This window comes from Xenopus laevis, chromosome 5S (genome assembly GCF_017654675.1).
Source record: "Xenopus laevis strain J_2021 chromosome 5S, Xenopus_laevis_v10.1, whole genome shotgun sequence".
In the NCBI taxonomy this organism is placed as follows: Eukaryota; Metazoa; Chordata; class Amphibia; order Anura; family Pipidae; genus Xenopus; species Xenopus laevis.
In genome coordinates this window covers 17094419-17121748 of record NC_054380.1, presented here as the reverse complement: position 1 = coordinate 17121748, position 27330 = coordinate 17094419, and the positions used below count along the sequence as shown (strand labels likewise).

General features: G+C 42.0%; 1 protein-coding gene across 2 annotated transcripts; it reads left to right on the top strand.

The window, feature by feature from the left end:
• Positions 1-144: 144 nt before the first annotated feature.
• On the top strand, positions 145-27330 carry flvcr1.S (FLVCR heme transporter 1 S homeolog). Of its 2 annotated transcripts, XM_018265000.2 has the most exons (10): positions 145-1220; positions 5820-5964; positions 12048-12188; positions 15754-15821; positions 17522-17625; positions 18727-18837; positions 21106-21211; positions 22399-22510; positions 24759-24826; positions 26828-27330. In XM_018265000.2, exons 1-10 carry the CDS (start codon positions 429-431, stop codon positions 26885-26887), a joined length of 1707 nt encoding a protein of 568 aa, XP_018120489.1. In that variant the 5' UTR covers positions 145-428; the 3' UTR covers positions 26888-27330. The 2 variants fall into 2 exon arrangements, with proteins under 2 accessions (XP_018120489.1, XP_018120490.1); XM_018265001.2 differs by lacking the exon at positions 18727-18837 and having other exon boundaries at positions 146-1220.

The following is a 27330-nucleotide window of genomic DNA, read 5'->3' as shown; positions in this document are numbered from 1 at the left end:
AACGTATAAAAACCACAGAAATGTGTTCAAACTATCAAAAACCTGTCACATTTGTAAAATAAAAAGGTAAATAGGGGGTGTGGCCACATATGTAGGCGTGGTTAATTTGTTTTGTCCCTCTTTCTGTTTCCAAAATATTGGGAGGCATGCAAAATTAAAGGCGAACTCCACCCAGTGTTGCAGCAGCAGTTTGTACACTCCACGCCGAGCACGCTGACAATATCATACACATGATAAACAAAGTAAATCCTTGTGAAGCCATTACAGCCCCGGCGAGTGTGAGGGAAAGCGGAGCCACGTGACCGAACACTATCCGAGGAGCATTTCTTATAGTCGGAGAAGCGCCATCCAATGAGCATAGGGATGAACCTCAGGGGCTTGTTGTGATTGGCTGACGGGGTGAGGCTTGCGCTGCTATTGGCTGGTACATGCCGGCTCATCCGTGTACTTGTCTAAAGAGACAGTGCAGTAAGCGAGCGCTGTCAGTTGTCTCCCAGTGTGTGCAGTGTGTGCAGCTGACGGGGCATGTGTGTGACTCCCTGTGTCTGTCCCACCTCAGTGTTAAACTCTCTGGTTGCCCCATGGTGTCTCCGGAGATAACGCTGCAGTATCAAAACAACAACAACAACGGGCACATTCTGGACAAGGAGGACGTGCCGGCGCCTGTCAGTAATGGGGACGTGCAGATGACAGTCAGTGATCTCCCCCGCAGCCCCGACACCGAACTGCCGCCTCAGCAGGAGGAGGAGAGAGAGGCGATGCTGCCCGGGCAGCCCCTGGAGACCCGCTTGTACCGCAGGAGGTTTGTGATCCTGGGGGTGTTCAGCCTGTACTCGCTGCTCAATGCTTATCAATGGATCCAGTACAGCATCATCACCTCCATCTTCACCCAATTCTACCAGGTCTCCAGCGACAAGATCGACTGGCTCTCTGTGGTCTACATGGTGGTCTATGTGCCCCTCATCTTCCCTGCCACCTGGCTACTGGACAACAAGGGGCTCAGGGTCACCGCCCTGTTGGGCTCTGGTCTCAACTGCCTGGGAGCTTGGCTCAAGTGTGCCAGCGTCCGACCCGACCTCTTCGGGGTCACCATGTTCGCCCAGACCGTCTGCTCCGTGGCCCAAGTCTTTATCCTGGGGTTGCCCTCTCAGGTGGCCTCTGTGTGGTTTGGCCCCAAGGAGGTGTCCACGGCGTGCGCAACCGCAGTACTGGGCAACCAGGTAGGTTTTGACATGGTTGGCGTGGACATTGTTTTACCAAAAGTTTTCATCGGATGGAACTGTGTCTTTTTTCATTCTCAGCTACTAATAAGTATTAACAAGTAGGGATGCACCGAATCTACTATTTGGGATTTGGCCGAATCCCCGAATCCATCATGAAAGATTCTGCAGAATACCGAACCAAATCCAAATCTTATTTGCATATGCAAAAAAGGGTCCGGAAAGACAAAAGTGGAAAACCTTTTTTACCTCTTTGTTTTGTGACGAAAAGTCACGTTGATTTCCCCCACCCCTAATTTGCATATGCAAACTAAGATTTAGATCCGGTTTCGGCCAGGCACAAGGATTCAGCCAAATCCAAATCCTGCTGAAAAAGGCAGAATCCTGGCCGAATCCTGAACCAAATACCGGATTCGGTGCATCCCTAATAATAAGTATTATCCGGGCCAGGGAAGACAAGGAGCACTTAAGACATCGTGTAGACACTGATGTACTATATATATTTAGTGGATAATGAACCCCCCTACTGTCATTTATAAAGATTATAAATCACAGAGGCCATGTAACTCCCAGAAGATCTGCACATGGGATTGTGTTGTCTATATAGTGAATAAAGTACCCCCTCTTGTAAAATATAAGGATATTATAAATTACTGAGGAGTTTCATGACCATATAAAAGGACGAGGCGAAGACCGAGGTAACTTCTAATATCCTCATATTTGCAATTGGGGGTACTTTATTTATTATAATACACAAGTTTCAGTGAGTCATGTGACAGAAATGACATCACTACTCACCGTTTATAACTGATGACATCAGAACTCACCGTTTATAAGGATATAATTTACAAGATATTCATGGCTATTGTGTATAATAAGGATATCATTTACACTTTGGTCCCATAGAGAAATGACCAAACTGTAGATTATACTGAAAATATCCAAGCAATGTTATAAACGGGCCTTGGGGGACCTGACACATGACCTTTCTGCCGTACTGTAACACTAGTCAAAGCAAAGACTTGATTGTGCTACAAAAAGGACATACCAACTACCTCAAGACTAGAAGGGCCCAGTTGAGGAGCCCGCTTATAACAATGCTTGGATATTTTCAGTATCGGTCATTTCTCTAAGGATCAAAGTGTAAATGATATCCTTATAAACAGCACAATCCTACGTGCCGTGCCCATCCTCAAAGTTACATGGCTCCTCTGTGACTTATATTAATGACAGTAGGGGGTTGGTTATCCATATAGTACATCAGGATCTACAGGATGGCTTAGGTGCTCCTAATCTTCCCAGGTTCAGGATCAGTTGCTTGGGGGCTTTGGTTAAATGTACCGGTCTCCTTCTCTTATTTGGGGGAGTCACTTTATTCCCCCCCGGACCATGAGCTTGGTGCCTCAGTGCCAGTTCCGTGAGCTGTAGCCATCACAGTGCATTGTTTAAGCCCTCTCCAAACTCTGGGAAAGATTTGTTCTAAATTGAAATTGTACATCATTTGTGACCCATGCCAGGCTTTCTCTATCCTGCTGTTGCTGTGCCAATTACCACTCTCTGCCTATTAATGCTTTCTGGTTTTGGGGACCCCTTTAACCATCTGAAGCTCCCATGTACTCTTTATTTATGACACCAGTGTTGGGACCTGGGGCTGAGTTCAGGGGTTTGCTGTAGGTACAGTAGTTGTATATAACCTTGCTCCCTGCATGGGGTGCCTGTTGCTGAGGGTGCACCTATATAACTAGTTGATGTCGAAGCATGGGTGCATAGCCTGATGTTAGCAATAAGGTAGTGATTCTTTATTTCTTTTGGCACCATCAACATTGTTGCTATAGGCTGCAACTCGATACAGTTTCATCACCCTAGCTGGCAGTTGTGTGGCTGTGTTTCCTGCTGTCAGAGAGGCTAATATGAAAGGCAGAATGGAGAAGCCAAGGGCCCCTGCTGCATGTGCTCCAGCAAGTTAAATTATTGGCTCAGGCATTGTGCTACAGACTGGCTGCTGATGCACGGTGCAGGGAGCTCCCCATTATCTGCACAGATCTGCATTCTCTAAATCAGCCTGTGGCTGTTGCTAAACTATAAATCCATTAACATTTGCTGCGCTGCTGATTTGACAGATAAAGAGGCTTAACTGAGGCAGTGTAAACAAACGTGTTGAATTTATAGACAATATAAATCTACACACAGGATGATTTGGGAGCTGCATTTTGGGCAGCCTTCAAAGCGCCCCAAACTGTGTTCTGCAAACAAGCACCTAATTAACCTTTTAAGACAGGCTTCTGCCAGTGTCTATAGAACAGGAGTGTCCATACTTTACTAATGTGAGGTCTACTTTTAGTGATGATGTCCCATTATGATCTACATCCATAAAAGCATTGCTAGCATTCTGTTCATTGGAAAATATTACTTAAATATTGATTCATGGGAAAATATATATTGGTATATTTAACAAACTACACGTATGTGATCCATTATCTGGAAACCCGTTTTCCTGAAAACTCCCAAATTACAGAAAGGCCTTCTCCCATAGACTTAATTTTTTCCAAATAATCCTAATTTTTGAAAATAACTCCCTATTCCTCTAATAATAAAACAGTACCTTGTACTTGAGAGGTCTCTGAGGAAGTGCGTAGACACGAAACGCGTCAGACCTCGGACGCTTTTACATATACCTAATGTTCAAATAACGTTTATACCTTTTAACTATAACTCCTGACTTTGGCAGTCAGTGTGTGGGATCCGGAGTGCGCTGTCGCAAAAAGATTGAATGCAGTACCTTGTACTTGCCTTATAAGATCAAAATAATATGTAATTCATCCTTATTAGAAGCAGAGCCAGCCTTTTGGGGTTATTTAATGTTAACAAGGTTTTATACTAGATTTAAGGTATGAAGATCCAAATTTCAGAATGATCCATTATACGGAAAGCCCCAGGTCCTGAGCATTCTGGATAACAGGTCCCATACCTGTATTTCTTATGTAACCTTAACATAAAAAAAAGGATGAAACAGGAGGGTGATTTAGTCAAGCTGTTTGTTCGGTGTCTTGAGATTTACTGATCACCAGCTGAAGGTCTACTGGTAGATCCCAGCCCCTGCTATAGGAGCATGAATAGACATTAACTGGGATATAATAATGAGATGTGCTTAGTTTCTTGATGCGATTATTATATAGTAAGAATGCACGAGTGCACCTGGCTGTCTAGTTCACATCCACCCCCGTTCTGTTCACACGCGTGTATGGAAATGTTTGCTTTTGGAGAGTTGCCAGCACAGTCTGCCGTAACAATAGCTGCTTCGTTTTGCTTAGTTACCCTTGAAAGGCATCTCACTTTTCTAGTCTTGTTTTTTATCTTTTGTGCTGTAGACATTCACTTTTCATCTGTTATGAATGCTTCAGCCTAAGCTATTTAAAGGAAGGCTCCTTCACTGAGCCCAAAGCAATTGGCTTCCCCTTATAGATCTGCTGCTCTTGGCATTTTGTTCATTTTGGCATGTCCACTTTAGGTTGATGGGGAAAACTGATCCCTCTGGGTCCAGTGCAGACCTTCACCTGATTTCTTCTTTGATTTCTGTACTTAGTGTAGGACCAGTATTGACCCATGATGCCCAGTGATTTCCAGCCTTGTGAGCAGCATTCAGAATATGGGCTCTTATGCCTTCAAGCCCCCAGCAGGTGTTGGGCAGCAACTCCCAGAATCCTTCCTTCCTTTGTCTTAGCAGCACATGCCTTTATTTGCTAAGCAATGCCATCCTGTATGGAAGGCACCTCTTTATGTTCTACCCTGTGTTGCCTGGAGAGTGATTGATACCATTACCATGAATCCTATCCAGCTGCACCTACTCTTATGATAATGATATTGCAGCCATAGTAGCTCTTACAGACTCACGGCTCCAGCAATAAAATGTCGTCATTCAATTCAGTCTCTCTCTTAATGGAAAGGAAATTGCTCTTTAAAGGAGAACTAAAGCCTAACTAAAGAAGTAGCTAGAAATGCTTTACATAATGTTTTGTGCTTCTTTACCAACCCAAGGCAACCACAGCCCTTTATCAGTAAAGATCTGTGTCTCCAAAGATGCCCCAGTAGCTCCCCATCTTCTTTTCTGCTGATTCACTGCACATGCTCTGTGCTGCTGTCACTTACTGAACTTAGGGACCCACTCACAATATACAGTACATATAGAATAGAAATGTCACAATATAAGGCTGATTCGTAATTAATACAGATAATTACTACATGGCAGCACAGAAACCAGTGCAATTAGTATCAGAATTTAATAATCAGCCCTGTAACATCATCTTATATTACAGACCAACCTCATTTTCTGCTGGATAATTAGCGACGACCCCTAAGCTTAGCTTCTCAACAGCTGCTCAGAGCCCACTGAGCATGTGAGTGTCACAGACACTTTCCAAGATGGTGACCCCCTGTGACAAGTTTGAAGTCCTGGATCATTGCTGCTATTGACAAGCTGAAACTTTAGGCTGGTACAATAAGTTCAGTATATAAAATATGGCATTTTTAGCCATATTCATTTTTAGGGTTTAGTTCTCCTTTAACCCCCTCGGCTAACCCTGTTTAAATTGTGTTTTACAGCTTGGAACCGCGATTGGATTTCTTCTACCTCCTGTCTTAGTCCCAAAGGTCGATGATGATGTGGAACTTACTGGACACAACATCAGCATTATGTTCTATGGTACAGCTGCTGTCTCCACGTTGCTTTTTGTATTGACTATAGCAGGTGAGTGGCCAGCCTGTTGCAATTGATCTCTTTGGGTATAAGTGTCTTAAAACAAATGAATATGTTCACTTCAAAGACATTGGATTGGCTCTGTCATTTGTACCCTGAATGGAAACCTATCTGGGTGGGTAGAAAAGCCCCCTGAATTAGATATGGAATGCTTTAGGGTAGATTCCTGCAGCGGGTTGTACCCTGCGTCACATGCAAAAACGTGCGGTACCCTGTGGGTTGCAGGTAGAAGTTTCGGGAGCGGGTATAGACGTGGGTTGCAGGTCACGGGTCTTCTCAATAGCGAGTTTTACGCCTTTTTTTCTGATCACACCTACTACTAATGATGTCACTTCCGGTTTACAGCACTTCATGTTTTACTCCTTTTTTTCCTGATCACGCCAACTTCTAATGATGTCACTTCCGGTTTACAATGACAGCAATTCCAGTTTCTTGATGGTCAGCGGGTTGCGGATCAGGTTGCGGATAAGGTACTTGCTGGTTGGGTAGCGGGTCCATGCAGCCGGTCGGGTTCGGGTTTAACAAATTAGTTCCACGCAGGACTCTACATCAGGGAACTATTGGTCAGCCACCACAAAGGGGTAGTTCACCTCTAAATTATTTTATTCTATGATGTAGGCATGCCTTACATAAGACAAGTGGCAGTTATAAATCCAGAAAGGAAGAGGCATAAGTAAGGGCCTGGGTAGAAATCAGGTGGGGTAGGGTTTTTCTTTTGATAAAGGGCTGAATTCTCCTTTAAAGGAATTGTTCAGTATAACAATGGTCAGTCATTGAGGGGGGGGGCACATGGGTCATAACTGTTGCTTTTGAATCTGAGCTGAGTGCTGAGGATCAATTGTAAACTCACTGAACAGTTATGTCCCATGTGGCCCCCCTTCAAGTCACTGACTAACTCAGAGTTATAGAGCTGAAAAACAGGAAGTAGTGTTCTGGCTATTATGTTAGACATCCAGTCACTCCAGCCTTTATACATTAGATTTTTGGCTAACTAACTATATCAGAAACATTTTTTTATTTTGCACAACCTATCTATTTACCCAGTTTTTATTTTTACACTGAACTGTTCCTTTAAGTATGTTGGTACAGCCAGTGTAGAACAGAATTGGAGCAAGTCATATTATACCTGGGGCTACGAGTGCTTAGTCACTGCTGTTTCTCCCCTCATGAACTGTCATGTTTATACTTGGCCTTCACTGAGTCGCCCGAAGGGAATTCTTGCTCAAGTTCAATTCACAAATGTTTGTATTTCACCACCTGTGCGCAGGCCCGGATTTGCGGCAAGGCCGCATAGGCCCGGGTCTAGGGCGGCAAAAAATATGGGCGGCATGCCGCCCAGCCGCATTATGGGGACGTTCGCGTCCCCATTCAACTACACCAGCTGCGCCGGCGTTTTTTTTCGCGCGAGCTGGGAAGTCGGGGGCTAGGACCGCGCTGCCGCCTGGTCGGACCGCGTGGCCTAGGGGCGGGCGGGGAAGAAATCCGGCCCTGCCTGTGCGTATTTCTGGCGCAGTTGAAAGGGTTTTTGGGAAGCTGGAGTGCTGAACAAAATGGGGTTTACACTCCTATTAGGTAATAGAAGAGGTTTTCTGGAAGAGTTATTAATCACATTTCTTCTCTTGTGCTCACTTGTCTGTTATCAATGTTTTCCAAGCTAAGGTCAAGTGGCACTTACCAACCATGTACGCTTATTGGGAGGCAAAGTGGGGGGTTGGTCTGGGCTCCCCCTGGGATACAGCAACCGTCTTTGTTTGGGCTATTTAACAACTTTCCTCAGTGTTTTCTATCTCACCTGATTGGCCTACTGGAATTTTCTAAACTTGTAATATAAATAGAGAGGTCTAAACCTGATTACAGTACACAAGCCCTTTGTTTGGTGAGACTATTTGGCCACTAAATGTGGCCATACACGGGCAGATTAAAGCTGCCGACATCGGTCCTTTAGGGCTCCCGGCGGGTCCTACCGATTGATATCAGGCCAAAAATCGGGCAGATATCGATTGGTCAAGTTTGCTTTTTAGTACGATCGAGGACCGCATCGGCTAGTTGATGTGGTCCTGAGACCCGTCTGAGCCCATTCGTAGTATTGTAATCCGATCATTCGGCCCCATTGTTAATGGGAATAAAGGAAATATAGTTTGAATTCCCAGCCTTCTCCAATAGAGAAAAGCTGATTATAGTTTAGTGACATCTCTACGGCCACATTCCAGGCCGCATACACTAAACGTTATTCTTTTTGCACTTTATTATTGCTTGGGATGGATTCCAGGCACCAGTAATTCACCCCACTTCAGAGCCCACATCTGGAAGTCACGTTTTTTTTTTTTCGTCCTAGAGAACCAATTAGAAAACCATTATGATGTCCACAAAATGAAGGGGAGATAAAACAATCTCTTTCTAATGAAAAGGTGGCCAGAGATGCACAAATATTATCGTACGAAAGATCTTTCATACCATAATCGTTGCTTGTGTGGTGGGAGACAGACGATATCTGTAAAAAGCTTTGGATATCGGTCGTCTCGTCGATTTTGAAAATTTTGATCGAACACCTTTGAAGGTTCCCAAATAATGTTAAAGGGATACTCTCATGGGAAAACATGTTTTTTTCAAAATGCATCAGTTGATAGTGCTGCTCCAGCAGAATTCTGCAATGAAATCCATTTTGCCAAAGAGCAAAAATATTTTTTTATATTTAATTTTGAAAACTGACATAGGTATAGACATATTGTCCGTTTCCCAGCTGCCCCCAGTCATGTGACTTGTGCTCTGATAAACTTCAGTCACTCTTTACTGCTGTACTGCAAGTTGGAGTGATATCATCCCCTTTCCCCCTCCCCCCCCCAGCAATGGGACAGTGGGAAGGTAACCAGATAAGAGCTCCCTGGTAGATGTAAGAACAAAACTCAATAGTAAAAGCCAAGTCCCACTGAGACTGATTCAGTTACATTGAGTAGGAGAAATAACAGCCTGCCAGAAAGTAGTTCCATCCTAAAGTGCAGGCACAAGTCACATGACTGGGGCAGCTGGGAAACTGACAATATGTCTAGGCCCATGTCAGATTTCAAAATTGAATATAAAAAAATCTGTTTGCTCTTTTGAACTGTTTGCCAGTTAGAAACCTGCCTATTCATCCCTATGAGGATTACCCATCCTGGTCTGGGCTAAATGGATTTTAGAACAGGAAATCGACTCTGTATAGTGGATGGTTTCATGCAGCAAGTGTTGAGCAAGTGTGTGTGAGGCCTTCCAGCAATTCTGTTTGTTACCTGTCCAGTGTAAACAGAAGTGACTGTGGGGTGTGATGTATTACAGCTGATTACACTGCGGGGTATTGGCAACACGTAGGAAGAGAATGATTCTATGGCACAGGGCCATTTTTACTGTGAACTTCACCACAGATTGTTTCAGTGTTCCCATAATGCCCCAAATAAGAATCGGGTTGCTGCAAGGGAACCTTTTAAAGGGGTTGTTCACCTTTGAGTTAACTTTTAGTATGATGTAGAGAGTGATATTCTGAGACAATTTTCAATTGGTTTTTAGTTTATATTATTTGTGTTTTTTTGAGTTATTTAGCTTTATATTCTGCATCTCTGTAGTTTGCAATCAGCAGTCTGGTTGCTAGGGTCCAAATTACCATAGTAAACATGCATTGATTTGAATAAGAGGCTGGAATATAAATAAGAGAGGCCCAAATAGAAAGATGAGTAATTAAAAACAGCAATAGCAATAAATGTTTAGCTTAACAGAGAATTTGATTTTTAGATGGGGTCAGTAACCCTCATTTGAAAGCTGGAAAAAATCAGAAGAAGGCAAATCATTAAAAAAACTATAAAAAAAAGAGAAAGAGAAGGCCACGCAACAGACTTTTGCCCCCAGGGTAGTTATAAACTTCCCATTAAGGATTCTGGCATATATATATATGTAAACCGCTTTGCAAGTTTTTGAATAATATATTTTTTGCCTTTTTTTTCCTAACTGAAAATTACAATAAAGTCTGTTTTTTAGCGTCAGTGCCCCTGGCAGAGTCCCTAGCAACAAGGTGGGTTGTTAGTGACTTCATTATTATAAGAAAGATTTATCTATGGGAATTAATTATGTTCATTACATTTACCTTTTTCGTTCTCTCTCAGCTTCCCCTCCAGTCACCTACTGTTTCTTTAGTTCGGTAGCTATTGGCAGGCACGTGCTGTTTTTTTATAGGATGTTTTTACAGCGGAGGTTCTTTTATTGCTCCATTGCATATATATATATTGTTTTCCAAATCCTACAAAAAAAAGTTTTAGCTTTAGTGACATGCACATGTGTTTGGATCATTTTAAGCGAGTTTCAGAGGTCGCATTTTCTGTATGTATACAACTAGGGGGTAAATTTACTAAAGGCGAAGTGACTAATGCTGGCGACAGTTCATCAGCGTTACCACTTTTGGCCAATTTACTAACGGGCGCAGGTGACAATCGTTGATTCTAGGGTTGCACCGAATCCAGGATTTGGTTCTGGATCCGGCCTTTTTCAGCAGGATTCAGCCGAACCAAATCCGAATTTGCATATGCAAATTAGGGTCAGGGAAGTAAACCGTGTGACTTTTTGTCACAAAACAAGGAAGTAAAAAATGTTTTTGCTAGTGATGCACCGAATCCACTATTTTGGATTCGGCCAAACCACCGAATCCTTTGCGAAAGATTCGGCTGAATACCGAACTAAATCCGAACCCTGATTTGCATATGCAAATTAGGGATGGGAAGGGGAAAACATTTTTTACTTCCTTGTTTTCTGACAATAAGTCACGCGATTTCCCTCACCGCAGGATTCGGCTGAATCCGAATCCTGCTGAAATCCATCCCTAGTTTTTGCCTTCCAACCCCTAATATGCATATGCAAATTAGGATTCGGTTCGGTATTCGGCCAAATTTTTCACAAAGGATTCGGGGGTTCGGCTGAATCCAAAATTGTGGATTCGGTGCATCCCTAGTTGATTCACATTCTAATGCCAGGCGACTTTTCGCTCTGGCGAGTGGACGTTACTCTGCAAATTTACTAAGATACGGATTATACTGAATGTTGCCTCTTTCGCCAGATTTGCCTTCGCCAGCTCAGACCAGGCGAAGTTACCTACATCATAATTTTTGAGTGGAAAATCTTCTCCAAAAGTCCAAAAACCTCTGGCGACTTTTTAGTTTTTCGGGGGGATAGGCTGCAAAAGGCATACATTTTTTTGGGGGGTACCCGGTTTCCCCCATACATTTTCTAACATATGGAACATTATTTTAAAGTGGGCTCATGTGTAGGGCATTAAAACAACTGTATTGGCTTTATTTAGGTTCCCTGGACATGTGTAGTTATGAGTGGAAATGTAATGTATTAGCTGCAACATGTAACATACAGACCTCCATTCCAGTTTAAATCTCCTGCCCTATGCAAATTAGCCTGAGCGAAGTCCTCTAACGAAGTTGCACTAGGCAGGCTTGAACGCTAGCGCTTCTTCGCTTTGATTTGCTCTCATTGCCGAAGTAACGATAGTGAAAATTCGTCAGCGTCTGACGCCCAAGACGAAAATTTGCATTTTAGTAAATTACCGTTGTCTGAGTGAATTTTCGCCTGGCGATGCTGTCGCTGGCGAATTTTCGCTGCTTAGTAAATTTACCCTCAAGTGTTCTTACTGCTTCTCAAATTGTAAGGGGCACCCAATGCACTATTTTGCACGGAGCATTGTTTACACTATGGTTGGCCCTTTAAGACAGTAGATAGTCCGACTTGTGATCCTGTTGTTGGTCTCAGGTGGGATCAGCCTGATTTGGCCCACCACTTGGATCTTGTTGGCCTCATATATGCCCAGTGTAATGTATCATTGCATGTTCTTTGTGGATTTAATTTTTATTTCAGCTTTTGTTACATGAAAGCAGTGGTTGCAGTGCATTGGCTCTTTTGCTTTGATGTTATGAACTTGAGTTATTGCCCATTATTCCATTAGTGTTCTGTGCTCGACCACAAACTGCTGCGTAGAGAATGTCACCGAAGGAAAAGCTAAGAGGTTGATTTAATAAGGAAACCCGTAATCCATTATTTATCCGTTGCAGTTTTCAAGGAGAAGCCAAAGATCCCTCCAAGCCAGTCGCAAGCCGTTCTACAAGGTGAAGCTTCTAAAGATTATTCCTACAAGATTTCCATAATGAACCTCTTCAAGAATGTCCCCTTTGTGCTCCTGCTCGTTAGCTATGGTAAGTTGGAGGAATCCTCCCCTAAGGGCAGGACTAGATGATGTCGGATCAATGTAGTTGTTTACGTGCGATTCTCCTTCACTTCCGTTTTTACTAAACCATCCGACACGTCGCATGCATTTAGTCGCATTGCGACGTGTCGGGTCAAAACGCATCATCTAGTCCTGCCCTTAAAGGAACAGTAACGTCAAAAAATAAAAGTGTTTTAAAGTAATAAAAATATAATGCAGTGTTACCCTGCACTGGTAAAACTGATGTGTTTGTTTCAGAAACACTACTATTGTTTATATAAATAAGCTGCTGTGTAGCAATGTGGGCAGCCATTCAAAGGAGAAAAAGCTCAGGTTATACAGCAGATAGTAAATAAGCTCTGTCTGTCTAATGGTGTTATCTGTTATCCATTAGTTATCCTGTGCCATATAGCCGTTTTTTCAATTTCCGCCATTGCTCCACAGCAGCTTGTTTATATGAACTATAGTAGTGTTTCTGAAGCAAACAGATCAGTTTTACCAGTGCAGGGCAACACAACATGATATTTTCATTACTTTAAATCACTTACATTTTTTGGTGTTACTGTTCCGTTAAGATAACTGGAATAGATGCTTCCTATCACAGTACTGTTTATTACATGATCTCTTCCTGCACCTCGCTGTGTGTACAACATATACATGAATAGAAAGCACCCTGGCTAACCCCCATCATATCGCCCATTCATGTCAGTGAGTGTAAGTTTCCATGGCAAGCTGTAGGGTTGGGTGCTTCCCTGTCAGTGCAGAATGTGCCACATGTGCTACTAGGATAGTTCTGATTTGGTGCTCCTCTGTTTTACTTTCTGTTATCCTCAGACATTGTCATACACATGCAGGCCTCTGTGATTTGTCATCAATTGCAAGAATGCCCCAGGCTCACTACGCCATGTGTAAACATTTTTCTTCACCTTGCACACCCATTAACACGCCTTACACCAGTAATGCTGCAGGCACTTTAACTTAAAGGAAAAGTAAAGCCAAGAAATGAAAGTATTTTAAAGGAATGACAATATAATATAGGGTTGCCCTGAACTGTAAATAGTGTGAGTGAGATTAACAACTGTTACAAAGTTTGTTTTTAAGTATCCTCCTCTCTTAAACAAGGGGTGTTTTAACAGTGATATGATTATCTGTATTTCTTAGTATTTCCTAATGTTTAGTATTGATGTATTTTGAGTTATGCTATTGGATGCATTGTGATGATGACAAGGATGACATGTCAGCCAATTAACTTTTTCCGCCATCATGGGTATTTAATGCATTTTTTCATAGTCTGTTACTTTGAGAAAGGCCTCGGAGAGGCCGAAACGTTAGTCTTTTGTTAATAAAACATTATCTAATTTTTAAGTCCTGAGAGTGCGGACCTTCTTTATTGAATAATTATTTCAAAATTTTGGACACTGCGCCCAGGCAAGTTGAACCTAGTTACGAGAGTGCCGGCTCCCCCAAAGTTCTTGTATGTGTGTGTGTGTGTGTGTGTGTGTGTGTGTGTGTGTGTGTGTGTATATATATATATATATATATATATATATATATATATATATATATATATATATATATATATATATATATATATATATATATATATATATATATATATATATATATATATATACACACAAACAAGCTACTGCCATGGGGCAGCCATTCAAGCACAGGACACACAGTAGATAACAGATAAGTACTACTATAGTTTATATAAACAAGCTGCTGTGTAGCCATGGGGACAGCCATTCAAGCACAGGATACACAGTAGATAACAGATAAGTACTACTATAGTTTATATAAAAAAGCGCCTCTGTAACCATGGGGACAGCCATTCAAGCACAGGATACACCGTAGATAACAGATAAGTACTACTATAGTTTATATAAACAAGCTGCTGTGTAGCCATGGGGGCAGCCATTCAAGCACAGGATACACAGTAGATAACATAAGTACTACTATAGTTTATATAAACAAGCTGCTGTGTAGCCATGGGGGCAGCCATTCAAGCACAGGATACACAGTAGATAACAGATAAGTACTACTATAGTTTATATAAACAAGCTGCTGTGTAGCCATGGGGGCAGCCATTCAAGCGCAGGATACACAGTAGTACTACTATAGTTTATATAAACAAGCTGCTGTATAGCAATGGGGACAGCCATTCAAGCACAGGATACACAGTAGATAACAGATAAGTACTACTATAGTTTATATAAACAAGCTGCTGTGTAGCTATGGGGGCAGCCATTCAAACACAGGATACACAGTGGAAAACATAAGTACTACTATAGTTTATATAAACAAGCTGCTGTGTAGCCATGGGGGCAGCCATTCAAGCACAGGATACACAGTAGATAACAGATAAGTACTACTATAGTTTATATAAACAAGCTGCTGTGTAGCCATGGGGGCAGCCATTCAAGCACATGATACACAGTAGATAACAGATAAGTACTACTATAGTTTATATAAACAAGCTGCTGTGAAGCCATGGGGGCAGCCATTCAAGCACAGGATACACAGTAGATAACAGATAAGTACTACTATAGTTTATATAAACAAGCTGCTGTGTAGCCATGGGGGCAGCCACTCAAGCACAGGATACACAGTAGATAACAGATAAGTACTACTATAGTTTATATAAACAAGCTGCTGTGTAGCCATGGGGGCAGCCATTCAAGCACAGGATAGACAGTGGATAACATAAGTACTACTATAGTTTATATAAACAAGCTGCTGTGTAGCCATGGGGGCAGCGATTCAAGCACAGGATACACAGTAGATAACAGATAAGTACTACTATAGTTTATATAAACAAGCTGATGTGTAGCTATGGGGGAAGCCATTCAAGCACAGGATACACAGTGGATAACATAAGTACTACTATAGTTTATATAAACAAGCTGCTGTGTAGCCATGTGGGCAGCCATTCAAGCACAGGATACACAATGGATAACATAAGTACTACTATAGTTTATATAAACAAGCTGCTGTGTAGCCATGGGGGCAGCGATTCAAGCACAGGATACACAGTAGATAACAGATAAGTACTACTATAGTTTATATAAACAAGCTGATGTGTAGCTATGGGGGAAGCCATTCAAGCACAGGATACACAGTGGATAACATAAGTACTACTATAGTTTATATAAACAAGCTGCTGTATAGCCATAGTAAGCAAAAAAATGATAAAAGCACAGGATACACATCAGATAACAGATAAGCTCTGTAGTATACAATGGGATTCTTCAGAACTTATTTGTTATGTACTATGTGTCCTGTGCTTGAATGGCTGGCCAAACGCATTAGATCTGTGCAGCCGGGGTTGGTGGCTCCCATCTTTGATTGCCTCACATCCGTTTCTAGGCTCCCTTTGGGGGTCTGTCAACCAGGAGCATGCTCACTGGAATCCAGATGTGTTGCAGCTTAATATGGAGGTCGCCAAATCTCTCCATATAGTGAATAGAAAGAGAGAAGCCTTTTACTCCTGCGCTGTGTTTATAGAGAATTGTTCCCTCTACATATACCAACCTGTTCTCTCTTTCCAGGCATCATGACTGGATCCTTCTATTCTGTATCCACGTTGCTTAACCAAATGATTACGTTTCATTATGTGGTGAGTAAAAGTGTCCGCTACATGATGAACCTAGAGATGAACATAATAGATTCCCAAACACATGGTTACTTGGTGGGGGCATAGACCAAGTCACACATTTATTGACAAGGGTACCTGTGTTTTGGTACACATATTGGCAGGGATACACCAGCTGTGGGGATACAACACTTATTTATTTCATAAAAGGTACTCACTGTCCTACAGTGTTAAGCATAATAACACATGCAGGTATTGAGCCATTAACAGGTTAAATTATTAACAATAAGTAATTGAATGTATGCAGGAGTTTTGTGTTGGGCTAATTCGGCACATGGAAGAAATATTAAATAAAAAAGGCACTTTGGGGATGATAGTATGCCTTTAATGTTAAAGGAGAACTAAAGCCTAGCTAAAGGAGTAGCTACAAATGTTGGCGATTATGTTTTGTGCTTCTGTACCAGCCCAAAGCAACCACAGCCCTTTAGCAGTAAAGATCTGTGTCTCCAAAGATGCCCCAGTAGCTCCCCATCTTCTTTTCTGCTGATTCACTGCACATGCTCTGTGCTGCTGTCACTTACTGAGCTTAGGGACCCACTCACAATATACAGTACACATAGAAATATCACAATATAAGACTGATTAGTAATTAATACAGGTAATTACGACATGACAGCACAGCAACCAGTGCAATAAGCATCAGAATTTTATAATCAGCAAACCTATAGCATCATCTTATATTACAGACCAACCTCATTTTCTGCTGGATAATTAGTGACGAGCCCTAAGCTTAGCTTCTCAACAGCTGCTCAGAGCCCACTGAGCATGTGAGTGTCACAGACACTTTCCAAGATGGTGACCCTCTGTGACAAGTCTGAAGTCCTGGATCATTGCTGCTATTGACAAGCTCAAACTTTAGGCTGGCGCAATAAGTTCAGTACATAAAATATGGCATTTTTAGCCACGTTGATTTTTAGGGTTTAGTTCTCCTTTAAATGGTTTGTAATGAAACAGCCGGTAGGCGAGCGACCAGGGTGGGGAACACTACACAAGTAGTAGAGCTGATCCCACAGAATCACATCTGTTTTATGCTGGCTGTGCTTTGAAGTATACAGCACTCAGATTTAGACTGAATACTCTTTATAGACGGCATTTGTATAATTGAATATTTCCTGCGTTTTTAGCATGAAAAGGGGGAAAGTGCACACTTTCCTGTGGGATGTCAGTTCCCATCGTACTATTCTTGACATAGCGGCAGGTGAAATTAAAAGTAGTAAAATGTAGTTGTTGCATTTCTATGAGAATTTCCCACCGCACACTCGCCTTTCCTCTCACTGCGTTGGTGGTGCTGGTTTCTCCGTTGACCCCGGCCAGGTCCCTTAGCAACAGCAAACAAGAAACGGATCCGCACACACGCTATGATCAGCAGTTGGGGGGACACCCCTCTTTATTATATCACCTCGTGATCAACGTTTCGGGGGGATAAACCACCCTTCATCAGGATGATGAAGGGAGGTTTATCCCCCCGAAACGTTGATCACGAGGTGATATAATAAAGAGGGGTGTCCCCCCAACTGCTGATCATAGCGTGTGTGCGGATCCGTTTCTTGTTTGCAATTTCCCAGTAGAGACACACATTCGGGACCTGTATAGTTCAGTAAAGGTGTTACTGTATCAGTCTGGCCATGGATCCTATGACAAGGTTTACCTTGTGCCTTTCTCAGGATGAAGAAGTGAACGCTGGGAGGATCGGCCTGACACTTGTACTGGCAGGAATGGTTGGCTCCATTGTTTGTGGTCTGTGGTTGGATTATTCCAAAACGTACAAGTAAGTAAACATGGCATCGTCCTTTCATGGAGCTTGTGTACATATCATCTGAGAAACCACAGTGCTTCTGAGAATAGACTTATCTGGAACACACTGGACGTAGGAGCGGCCAATCTAAATATTCTGCAGCAAGTCACAGCCGTAAAGCAGAAAACCTCAGGATCAGTTTTACGTTTGATTTAAGACAATTGAGATATTGAAACTTGATCTGTAGTTTCCTTTGTTTTATTTATCCACTTGGGGTTTTCTGGATAATGGATCTTCATAGTTACATAGTTTAATTGGGTTGAAAAAAGACAAAGTCCATCAAGTTCAACCCCTCCAAATGAAAACCCAACATCCATACACACACCCCTCTCTACTTTTAATTAAATTCTATATACCCATATCTATACTAACTATAGAGTTTAGTATCAGGTATCAGTTCATACCTTGAGTCTACTAGAAAATCATGTAAACATGAAATAAACCCAATAGGCTGGTTTTGCTTCCAATAAGGATTAATTATATCTTAGTTTGGATCAAGCACAGGTATGGGATCGGTTATCCAGAAAGTTCCAAATTATGGAAAAGCTGTCTCCCATAGACTCCGTTTTATCCAAATAATCCAAATTTTTTAAAATGATTTCTCTAATAATAAAACAGTAGCTTGTACTTGATCCCAACTAAGATATAATTAATCCTTATTGGAAGCAAAACCAGCCTATTGGCTTTATTTAATGTTTATATGATTTTCTAGTAGACTTATGGTATGAAGATCCATATTACAGAAAGATCCGTTATCTGGAAGCCCCAGGTCCCGAGCATTCTGGATAATAGGTCCCATACCTGTAAATGGTACTGTTTTAAGAGAAATAGGAAATCACGGGGTCTATGGGAGACTGCCTTTTTCGGAATTTGGAGCTTTCTGGATAAGGGTATGCAGATAATAGATCCCATACCTGTATATATAAGGGGTTTCAGCATATAGAACATTTAGCAGTATATATATATATATATATATATATATATATATATATATATATATATATATATATATATATATATATAATATTTGCAGTATATACAACAGCAGTGTGTTTCTGCTCATTACTCTTGTAGACAAACAACGCTGATTGTTTACATTCTGTCATTCGTTGGAATGCTGGTTTTCACCTTCACGCTGGACCTTGGGAACCTCATTGTGGTGTTTGTGACAGGAGGTGTTCTTGGGTAAGCGCCTTGTCATTGAGAGTGGCTGGGACTGACGCTGTAAATTAAGGGCACAATAAATTAAAGGTGCTTGTCTTGTAATTCTGCTGGGAAATAACCTTGGCTGGGTAGAGAAATGAAGGCAAGTCTAGTAATTATGTTTAAATCCTGTTAAGTGGCTCATGGCAGTTCTTTCCAGTGCTTTCTTTTACTTTGTATAGTTACCATTAGGAATGCACTGAATCCACTATTTTGGATTCGGCCCAACCCCCGAATCCTTCGCAAAAGATACTGAATACCGAACTGAATCATAATTCTAATTTGCATATGCAAATTAGAGGTGGTCAGGAAAAACATTTTTTACTTCCTTGTTTTGTGACAAAAAGTCAAGCAATTTCCCCCCCGACCCCAATTTACATATGCAAATTTGGATTCGGTTTGGCCGGGCAGAAGGATTCGGCCGAATCCAAATCCTGCTGAGAAAGGCCAAATCCTGAACCGAATCCTGGATTCGGTGCATCCCTAATTGAATTAACCAGAGAGTTTATACAAATCTTTACATCACTTCCAGGACACGCCGTAGCTACAATATAGTCATTTGAGGTTAAATGAATTGTTCAGTTTAAAAATAAACACTGGGTAAATATTTAGACTGTGCAAAATAAAAAATGTTTCTAATATAGTTAGTTAGCCAAAAATGTAATGTATAAAGGCTGGAGTGATTTGATGTATAACATGTCAGTCAGTGCACTACTTCCTGCTTTTCAGCTCTCTTGGTTTACGCCGACTGGTTACCCTGGTTACCAGGCAGTAACCAATCAGAGACTTGAGGGGGGGGCACATGGGTCATATCTGTCGAATCTGAGCTGAATGCTGAGGATCAATTACAAACTCACTGAACAGAAATGTACCATGTGGCCCCCCTTCAAGTCGCTGACTAACTCAGAGTTATAGAGCTGAAAAGCAGGAAGTTGGATTCTGGCTGTTTTATTAGACATCTGTTCACTCCAGCCTTTATACATTACATTTTTGGCTAACTAACTATATTAGAAACATTTTTTATTTTGCACAGCCTATCTATTTACCCAGTTTTTATTTTCACACTGAACTATTCCTTTAAAGGAACAGATACTTTAAAACAGGCCCGGACTGAGAATTAAAATAGGCCCTGGCATTTCAGGTACACAGAGGCCCACTCAGCCCACACAGAGGCCCAAACAGCCCCCACCAGCCCACTAAATACTCACTTTCTATGGCATCTTATAGCAGCCCCTCTGGCATTTGCCAGAACCCACAGTTTGCCAGTCCGGGCCTGCTTTAAAACACTTTCATTTTTTTATGTAATAAAAATGCAATGCAGTGTTGCCCTGCACTGGTAAAACTGCTGTGTTTGCTTCAGAAACAGAGAGAGTGAGTGAGTGTGTGTGTCTCTCAGGTAAAACAGTTCTTACAGATGACAGGAGGCTTAGGTTGGAAAGAAAAATGGAACAGGCTCCTTCCTGCCTGGAGTTTATTGTTGAAACCAAAGAAACTTAACCAGGCACAAGTTCCGTCAGAAACAAATGAAAACCTCAACGGTTTGTGGTTTTACAGGACACAGGAAAACAAACACCTTACTGCTAACACAGGGCAGTCCCTCTTGGAAGTTTCAATAGCATACACACAGGTTCCAAGAAAATCACAGCGTGTGTTTAGCGCTTCACTCTAACTCCCAGTTCCACCCCACACTGCACAGCCAGGCTCCCTTAAACAGCCCCACCTGCGGACTAATTGGACAGTGTACTGGTTTTGCTTGCCTCCAGGGTCCTAGCCTGTCTTACCCTGGAGATTTTAAAGGAGCCAATACCTCATGCTGGGTGCTATATACCTCCCATCATACATAGCCAGACTACTGGGACAGAGCTCTTTGTCAATATATATATATATATATATATATATATATATATAAGCTGCTGTTTAGCAATGGGGGCAGCCATTCAAAGGAGAAAAGGCTCAGGTTACACAGCAGATAAGCTCTGTAGAACATAATGGTGTTATCTGTTATCCACTATTTATCCTGTGCCATATAGACTTTTTTTTCAATTGCCGCCATTGCTACACAGCAGCTTGTTTATATGAAGTATAGTAGTGTTTCTGAAGCAAACACATCAATTTTACCAGTGCAGGGAAACGCTACGTTATATTTTGATTACTTTAAAACACTTTTATTTTTTGGTCGTACTGTTCCTTAGCAGTAGGACTGAGCCAAGCAGTGTGTATAACTGGCCCTGTTTATCCTTCCGTTTCCAGGTTCTTTATGACCGGTTATCTTCCACTTGGTTTTGAGTTTGCTGTTGAGATAACATACCCGGAATCAGAAGGGACCTCATCAGGGCTTCTTAATGCCTCTGCCCAGGTGAGTGACCGAACTGTCAAACCAATGCTAAAAAAAAAGCATATCCGGTTCCTCATTTATCAGTGCACCTCCGGTCCAGTCTGATATTCAAAATAGCTTTCAGAAAATTCGTTCAGTCACCTTCACCTGTGTATCGTGCTCACTCTCCAGTCAGGCCACACCAGAAGACCCTCAGACAATTTCAGCAAACATAGGTTTGGATGGAGCACATAAAATGCAGTCTCTTCCGCAAATAATTATTTATTTAATCGCAACATGTTTCGGATCACAAGGATCCTTTATCAAATTTGATAAAGGATCCTTGTGATCCGATACGTTGTGATTCAATAAATAATTATTTGCGGCAGAGACTGCGTCTTATGTGCTCCATCCAAACCTAAGTTTGCTGATATTCAAAATAGGCCCAGTGGCCCAAATAGCTTCCCCCCAGCCCAATAAATAGTGACTGTCTATGGCAGTGATCCCCAGCCAGTGGCTCGTGAGCTCACGATCACTTGGATGTTGCTACCAGTGGCTTCAAAGCAGGTGCTTCTATTTCAAATTCCTGGCGTGGGACCAAGTTTTGGTTGCATAAAAACCACGTGTACTGCCAAACAGAACCTCTTATCAGCTTCCAGTCCACATATGGGCTATCAAATAGCCAATCAAAGCACTTATTTGGCACCCTCTGGAACTTTTTTCAGGCTTGTGTTGTTCTCCACTCTTTTAACATTAGAATGTGGCTCAAGAGGTTGGGGCCCAATGTCTATGGCATTGTACAGCAGCCCCTCTGGGATATGCAGGACTCCACAGTACATATACCAGTATGATACAATAAAGAGCAGTTCATAATCAGCCTTGTAGTCTGTGCACAGCAACAGGGACTTTATCCCTCGGGGCATCTATCTTGTAAAGGCAAATAAACATTCCAAACAGTCTAGGTATGATTTCCATGTGACCCAACATGGAGATGAATGTGGATATAATTGCTTGTAGCATACGGAGCTTCATCGTGAGACACGTAATCCTGTCACATGATGTGCGTGTGCTCATTAGTCTTGTGCACTTTCTATGCAAGCGCAGCCATAGCAACTGTTCTACACAGTATTGGCGTGAAACCATTTCAAAACATTTTATTATATTTAAATAAACTATTGGCAATATACTTTAAATATACTGAGTTTTTTTTTGTACGCTTTTCTCTTCAGATATTTGGAATTTTATTCACATTAGCCCAAGGGAAACTGACAACAGACTACAACCCACAAGCCGGTAACATCTTCCTGTGCGCCTGGATGTTTGTCGGCATCATTCTAACAGGTGAGTTTATGTTCGTGTGTGACAACATTCATTTAGATGCATGATGCGTGGCTGCACATAAATCCGTTCAGTCTGCATCATGCAGCTAAATGAATTGCTAATTAGCCATGCAGGCTGTGTATACCATATGTGTTTGTTTTAAAGGGGTGAGGTGGCAACCTTAGATATAGGACTAAATGTTATAGCATGCTTTGTCCTGTACACTGGTGATTGTGCCCCTTTAAGGCAGCTATATAAAACCAATTACCAGCTGGACTACAAATCCCAGCATGCTTATCTAGTCATTAAGAGGCTGTGACTGCTTATGTTATAGCCGACTATAGACAGAGGGCAGAGTATATATAGTGTGTGTATTGTGTGTGTATATAGTGTGTGTATTGTGTGTATTGTGTATATAGTGAGTGTGTTTATATAGTGTGTGTATATAGTGTGTGTGTATATTGTGTGTGTATTGTGTGTATATATAGCGTGTGTATTGTGAGTGTATATAGTGTGTGTCTTGTGTGTGGTAAGGGAGTTCCAACATGTTTTATCAGGCCATGGAATTAGAATTATCAAAGGCTGCTATTAGTTGATTAGTGTAAGTGTGTGTGTTCTACAACCCCAGTACACAATAAGCACCCAATATACGTAATTTGCGTGTGGCCCTGTATGTTGCCATGGATTTGCTTGCAGTCTATTTACACACAGCCAGTTGGATAGGAGGGTGCCCCTAGCACAGTCGTGTAGATAGTAATATGTAGGTAGAGGTAGGCACTCAGCTAGGACAGGCATCTAGGCATGCTTAAAGGGTGCTTCACCTTTCAGTTAACTTTTACTATGTTATGAAATGGCTAATTCTAAGCAACTTTTCAATTGACCTTCATTTTTTATAGTATTTGAATTATTTGCCTTCTTATTTCCAGCTGTCAAATGGGGGTCACTGACCCCATCTAAAAACAAATCCTCTGTAACGCTACAAATTTATTGTTATCGCTACCCATTTCGCTTCAACGAAAATTGAGAAATGGCAACAAATTTGCCAAATGCATTGAAGTCAATGATTGACATTTTTTTTTTTACATTTTTTTCACCCATTTGGAGTCTATGGGCGTCTTTTTTTCGCAAGCAAAACCTGGCGAAACATTTCGCTCATCACTTCCCATTTTTCTATTCAGGCTCCTATTCCCGTCTCTAATTCAAATCAATTCATGGTTGCTAGGGTAATTGGGATTTGCTGTGCTATGGAAATATTTTAATAAATGGTTTCCTTTAACAGTCACATACGGCCGGTCAGTCTAGAGATTTCCAAAGTGACTGTGTTTGCTTAATGCATAAGCGAGAAACACTATCTAGTGTGTACTGTGCCCTTTATGCACCTAATTGCAGCCTAATGCCTAACAAAGAATGAATTCCGAGAATACCCAGGCAGGGCTTCCTGTAAATAAACCCCATCACCTGCAATAAGAACAATGTAAGGAACATTATGATTGGTCACTGGGTTACTGCCCCCAAGTAATGTTTCTAGCCGGTTTGAAGCTTAATTCCACTAAACCAAGCAAGCCTTCCACAAGTTTCCTGGAACTGTATATAGAGGATGACATTTTCACCTATATCTTGTACAGGTATGGGATCCGTTATCCTGAAACCCGTTATCCAGAAAGCTCCAAATTACGGAATGTCTCCTTTTTCTCTGTAATAATAAAACAGTATCTTGTACTTGATCCAAACTAAGATATAATTAATCCTTATTGGAAGCAAAACCAGCCAATTGGGTTTATTTAATGTTTACATGATTTTCTAGTAGACTTAAGTTATGAAATCCAAATTAGGAAAAGATCCGTTATCCGGAAAACACCAGGTACCGCGCATTCTGGATAACAGGTCCCATACCTGTATATAAGGGCTCTTACAGACGAGCGTTTTTACCTTCGCAGGGATAGACGCATTTCATTTTTTCCAATGGGGCTGTACTCACACAGGCGCATGTAGGCGCCAAACGCAGGTTGAGACGCAACATGCTGCATTTTTCCTGCATTCGGCGCCTACATGCGCCTGTGTGAGTACAGCCCCATTGAAAAAATGTAATGCGTCTATCCCTGTGCTCCCCTGCATCTGAACGCAGAAAAACGGAACGCAGGGGAGCGCATGTAAAAACGCTCGTCTGTAAGAGCCCTTATAGTCTATGAATTAAATACAGAAAATAAAGTGACAGTAGTACATTTCTCTTAAGAAACTGAAACCTTTTCCTGCGGTGTTTGTCTTGCAGCTCTGATCAAATCCGACCTCAAAAGGCACAATATAAATGCGGGAATCACAAAGTCAGAATTAAAACCTGTAAGTATTGATATTTTGTTGTTATTATCGTGTACAATTAGCTCCGGGGTATTTATAGGGGCCTAGGGGCCAGGCTTTTAATGGATGGAACTCCCTGAGTGACACATGATCACAATGCAGCAGGCACTTTGGACTTACGTTTCCATTTACAGGTTTATCTCCCATTATTAAATTGCCCTGCCTAACCTTATAGCTAAAATAAATGAATAGTAATGTACCAGTACCAGTATACAGAGCATCAGTGGCCCTAATAGTAATGATCCAGACCTTCAAAATTGTCTAAAGCAGCTCCCCGTCTCGTGTGTGTGTCAGTGGCACTGCACATGCTCAGTGTGCGCTCGGCTGCTGAGAAGCTAAGCTTGGGAGTTGTGGGAACTCACTATAACATCAGTTGACAGTGTAGTTACATCTGTCATATAAAATAATGCTACAGGGCTGATTATTAATTCTGATGTAGTATGAACGTGTTTCTGTGCTGCCATCTGAAGTAATTTTCTAGGTTTGTTTTGCGGGTTTTATATCATTTATTGCGAGTCTGTCCCTAAGTTCAGGTAAGTGAGAGCAGCACAATCAATGTTTTTTCTGCCAGTTGAGAATACATCAATCTACTTCAAATGGCCCCATGCAGGTATGTGCTGACAGCAATGAGTCTGTCCTGTCAGTGCACACACACAGGGTCGGAATATGAGCCTTTGCCCTGCCTCGGTGCGCTGTGATTGCATAGTTACTTTCTCCCTGCGATTGCATGCCTACTGGGTTTTCTCCGCGATTGTGCGTGCATACTTTTTTTCCCCACAACCTGAAGTTAATTTTTGAAGGGAGCGGGTCTGGGCTCGGGGCCCACTGGGTTTTTTCCCGGTGTCCTGACGGCCCAGTCGGACCCTGCACACATGGGTCAGATTTTGGCCTAAAAAGCACTTGAGCATTTTAGATCCCAAATCTGGAGAATGTGTGCACCAGAGGATGCCATTCTTGCCAGTGATTACTTAAATGGGAGGGGTCACAGCAGATTGGCATCTCCTTGGGCTTAGCCTAACCAGCCTTCAGCCCCTTTCCAGCCACGACTAAAGTGGCCTAAAAGGGTCTAGCCCCACAGCGTGGGAACCAGTGCTCTAAGGTTTATAGTAGAACAAAACCCCCGTTAATCAAAAACCCCATCCCCTTCAGTCCATTGGCCCCCCTCACTGCTTTCTCCCTCCTTAGTAACTCAGTGGAAAAAGTGTCCCTGTCATGTACCTTGGCATATTCATGCAGAGTAGCGCAGCGGAGTTCTCCGGCGCCAGTGTAAAAATAAAAACTGGGTAAATAGATAGACTGTGCAAAATAAAAAATGTGTCTAATATAGTTAGTTAGCCAATAATGTAATGTATAAAGGCTGGGTGACTGGATGTGTAACATAACAGAACATTACTTCCTGCTTTTCAGCTCTCTAGCTCCGAGTTAGTCAGTGGGGCTCATTTATCAACACTGGGCAAATTTGCCCCTGGGCAGTAACCCATGGCAACCAATCAGATTGCTGCATTCATTGTTCTACTTCCAGCTGGCTTCAAAAAGCTGATCACTGATTGGTTGCTATAGGTAACTGCCCGTGGGCAAATTTGCCCAGTGTTGATAAATGAGCCCCAGTGACTTTAAGGGAGGCCACATGGGACATAACTGTTCAGTGAGTTTGCAATTGATCCTCAGCTCAGATTCAAAAGCAACAGTTATGACCCATGTGCCCCCCCCTTCAAGTCACTGATTGGTTACTGCCTGGTAACCAATCAGCAGAAACCAGGAAAAGCAGGAAGTAGTGTTCTGTTCTGTTACACACCAGTCACTCCAGCCTTTATACATTACATTTTTGGCTAACTAACTATATTCGAAACTTTTTTTATTTTGCACCGCCTATTTACCCAGTTTTTATTTCTATACTGAACTGTTCCTTTAATAATGGAAAGGGGCTCAGTGTCCATGAATTGTATCACACTCCTCCTTACCAGCATTTTATTGTATTTACAGGTCCCTGTGCAGGAAGAAGGCTTCATCATTGGAAGCAGCCAGTCCTCTTCTGCCGTCTGACAACAGTCCCTGTGGAGTGGCCCAACCCACATGGCAGATACTGTAGCAATGTGATGAGGCAGCTCTATCCAAGGCACTGGTATATATATACTGTACAGCTGCTGAGTATATCACGTGAGGATTATACAGTGCAAATGACACTTGGGACTTGGCAGCAGCAGTCCTGCAGGCGCACAGAAGGACTTTTGGCAGATAAAGCCCCTTTTATGGATTATTTATCTGACCTTTAAACCCAATGCCTTCTTCATTATTAGTTTAGTAATTTTTACATGTCACAAATAGGTTTTCCAGAGGCTATTTCTAAAGCAGGCAGTGATGCAGTGTTGGACTGGGACACCAGGGGTCCACCCAAAAACCTTAGACCAGGGGCCCACCAAGAAAATTTAGGCAAGGGACCCATTTTCAGTACTATTATTCTTCCTCTCCTCACTCAACCTCTATTC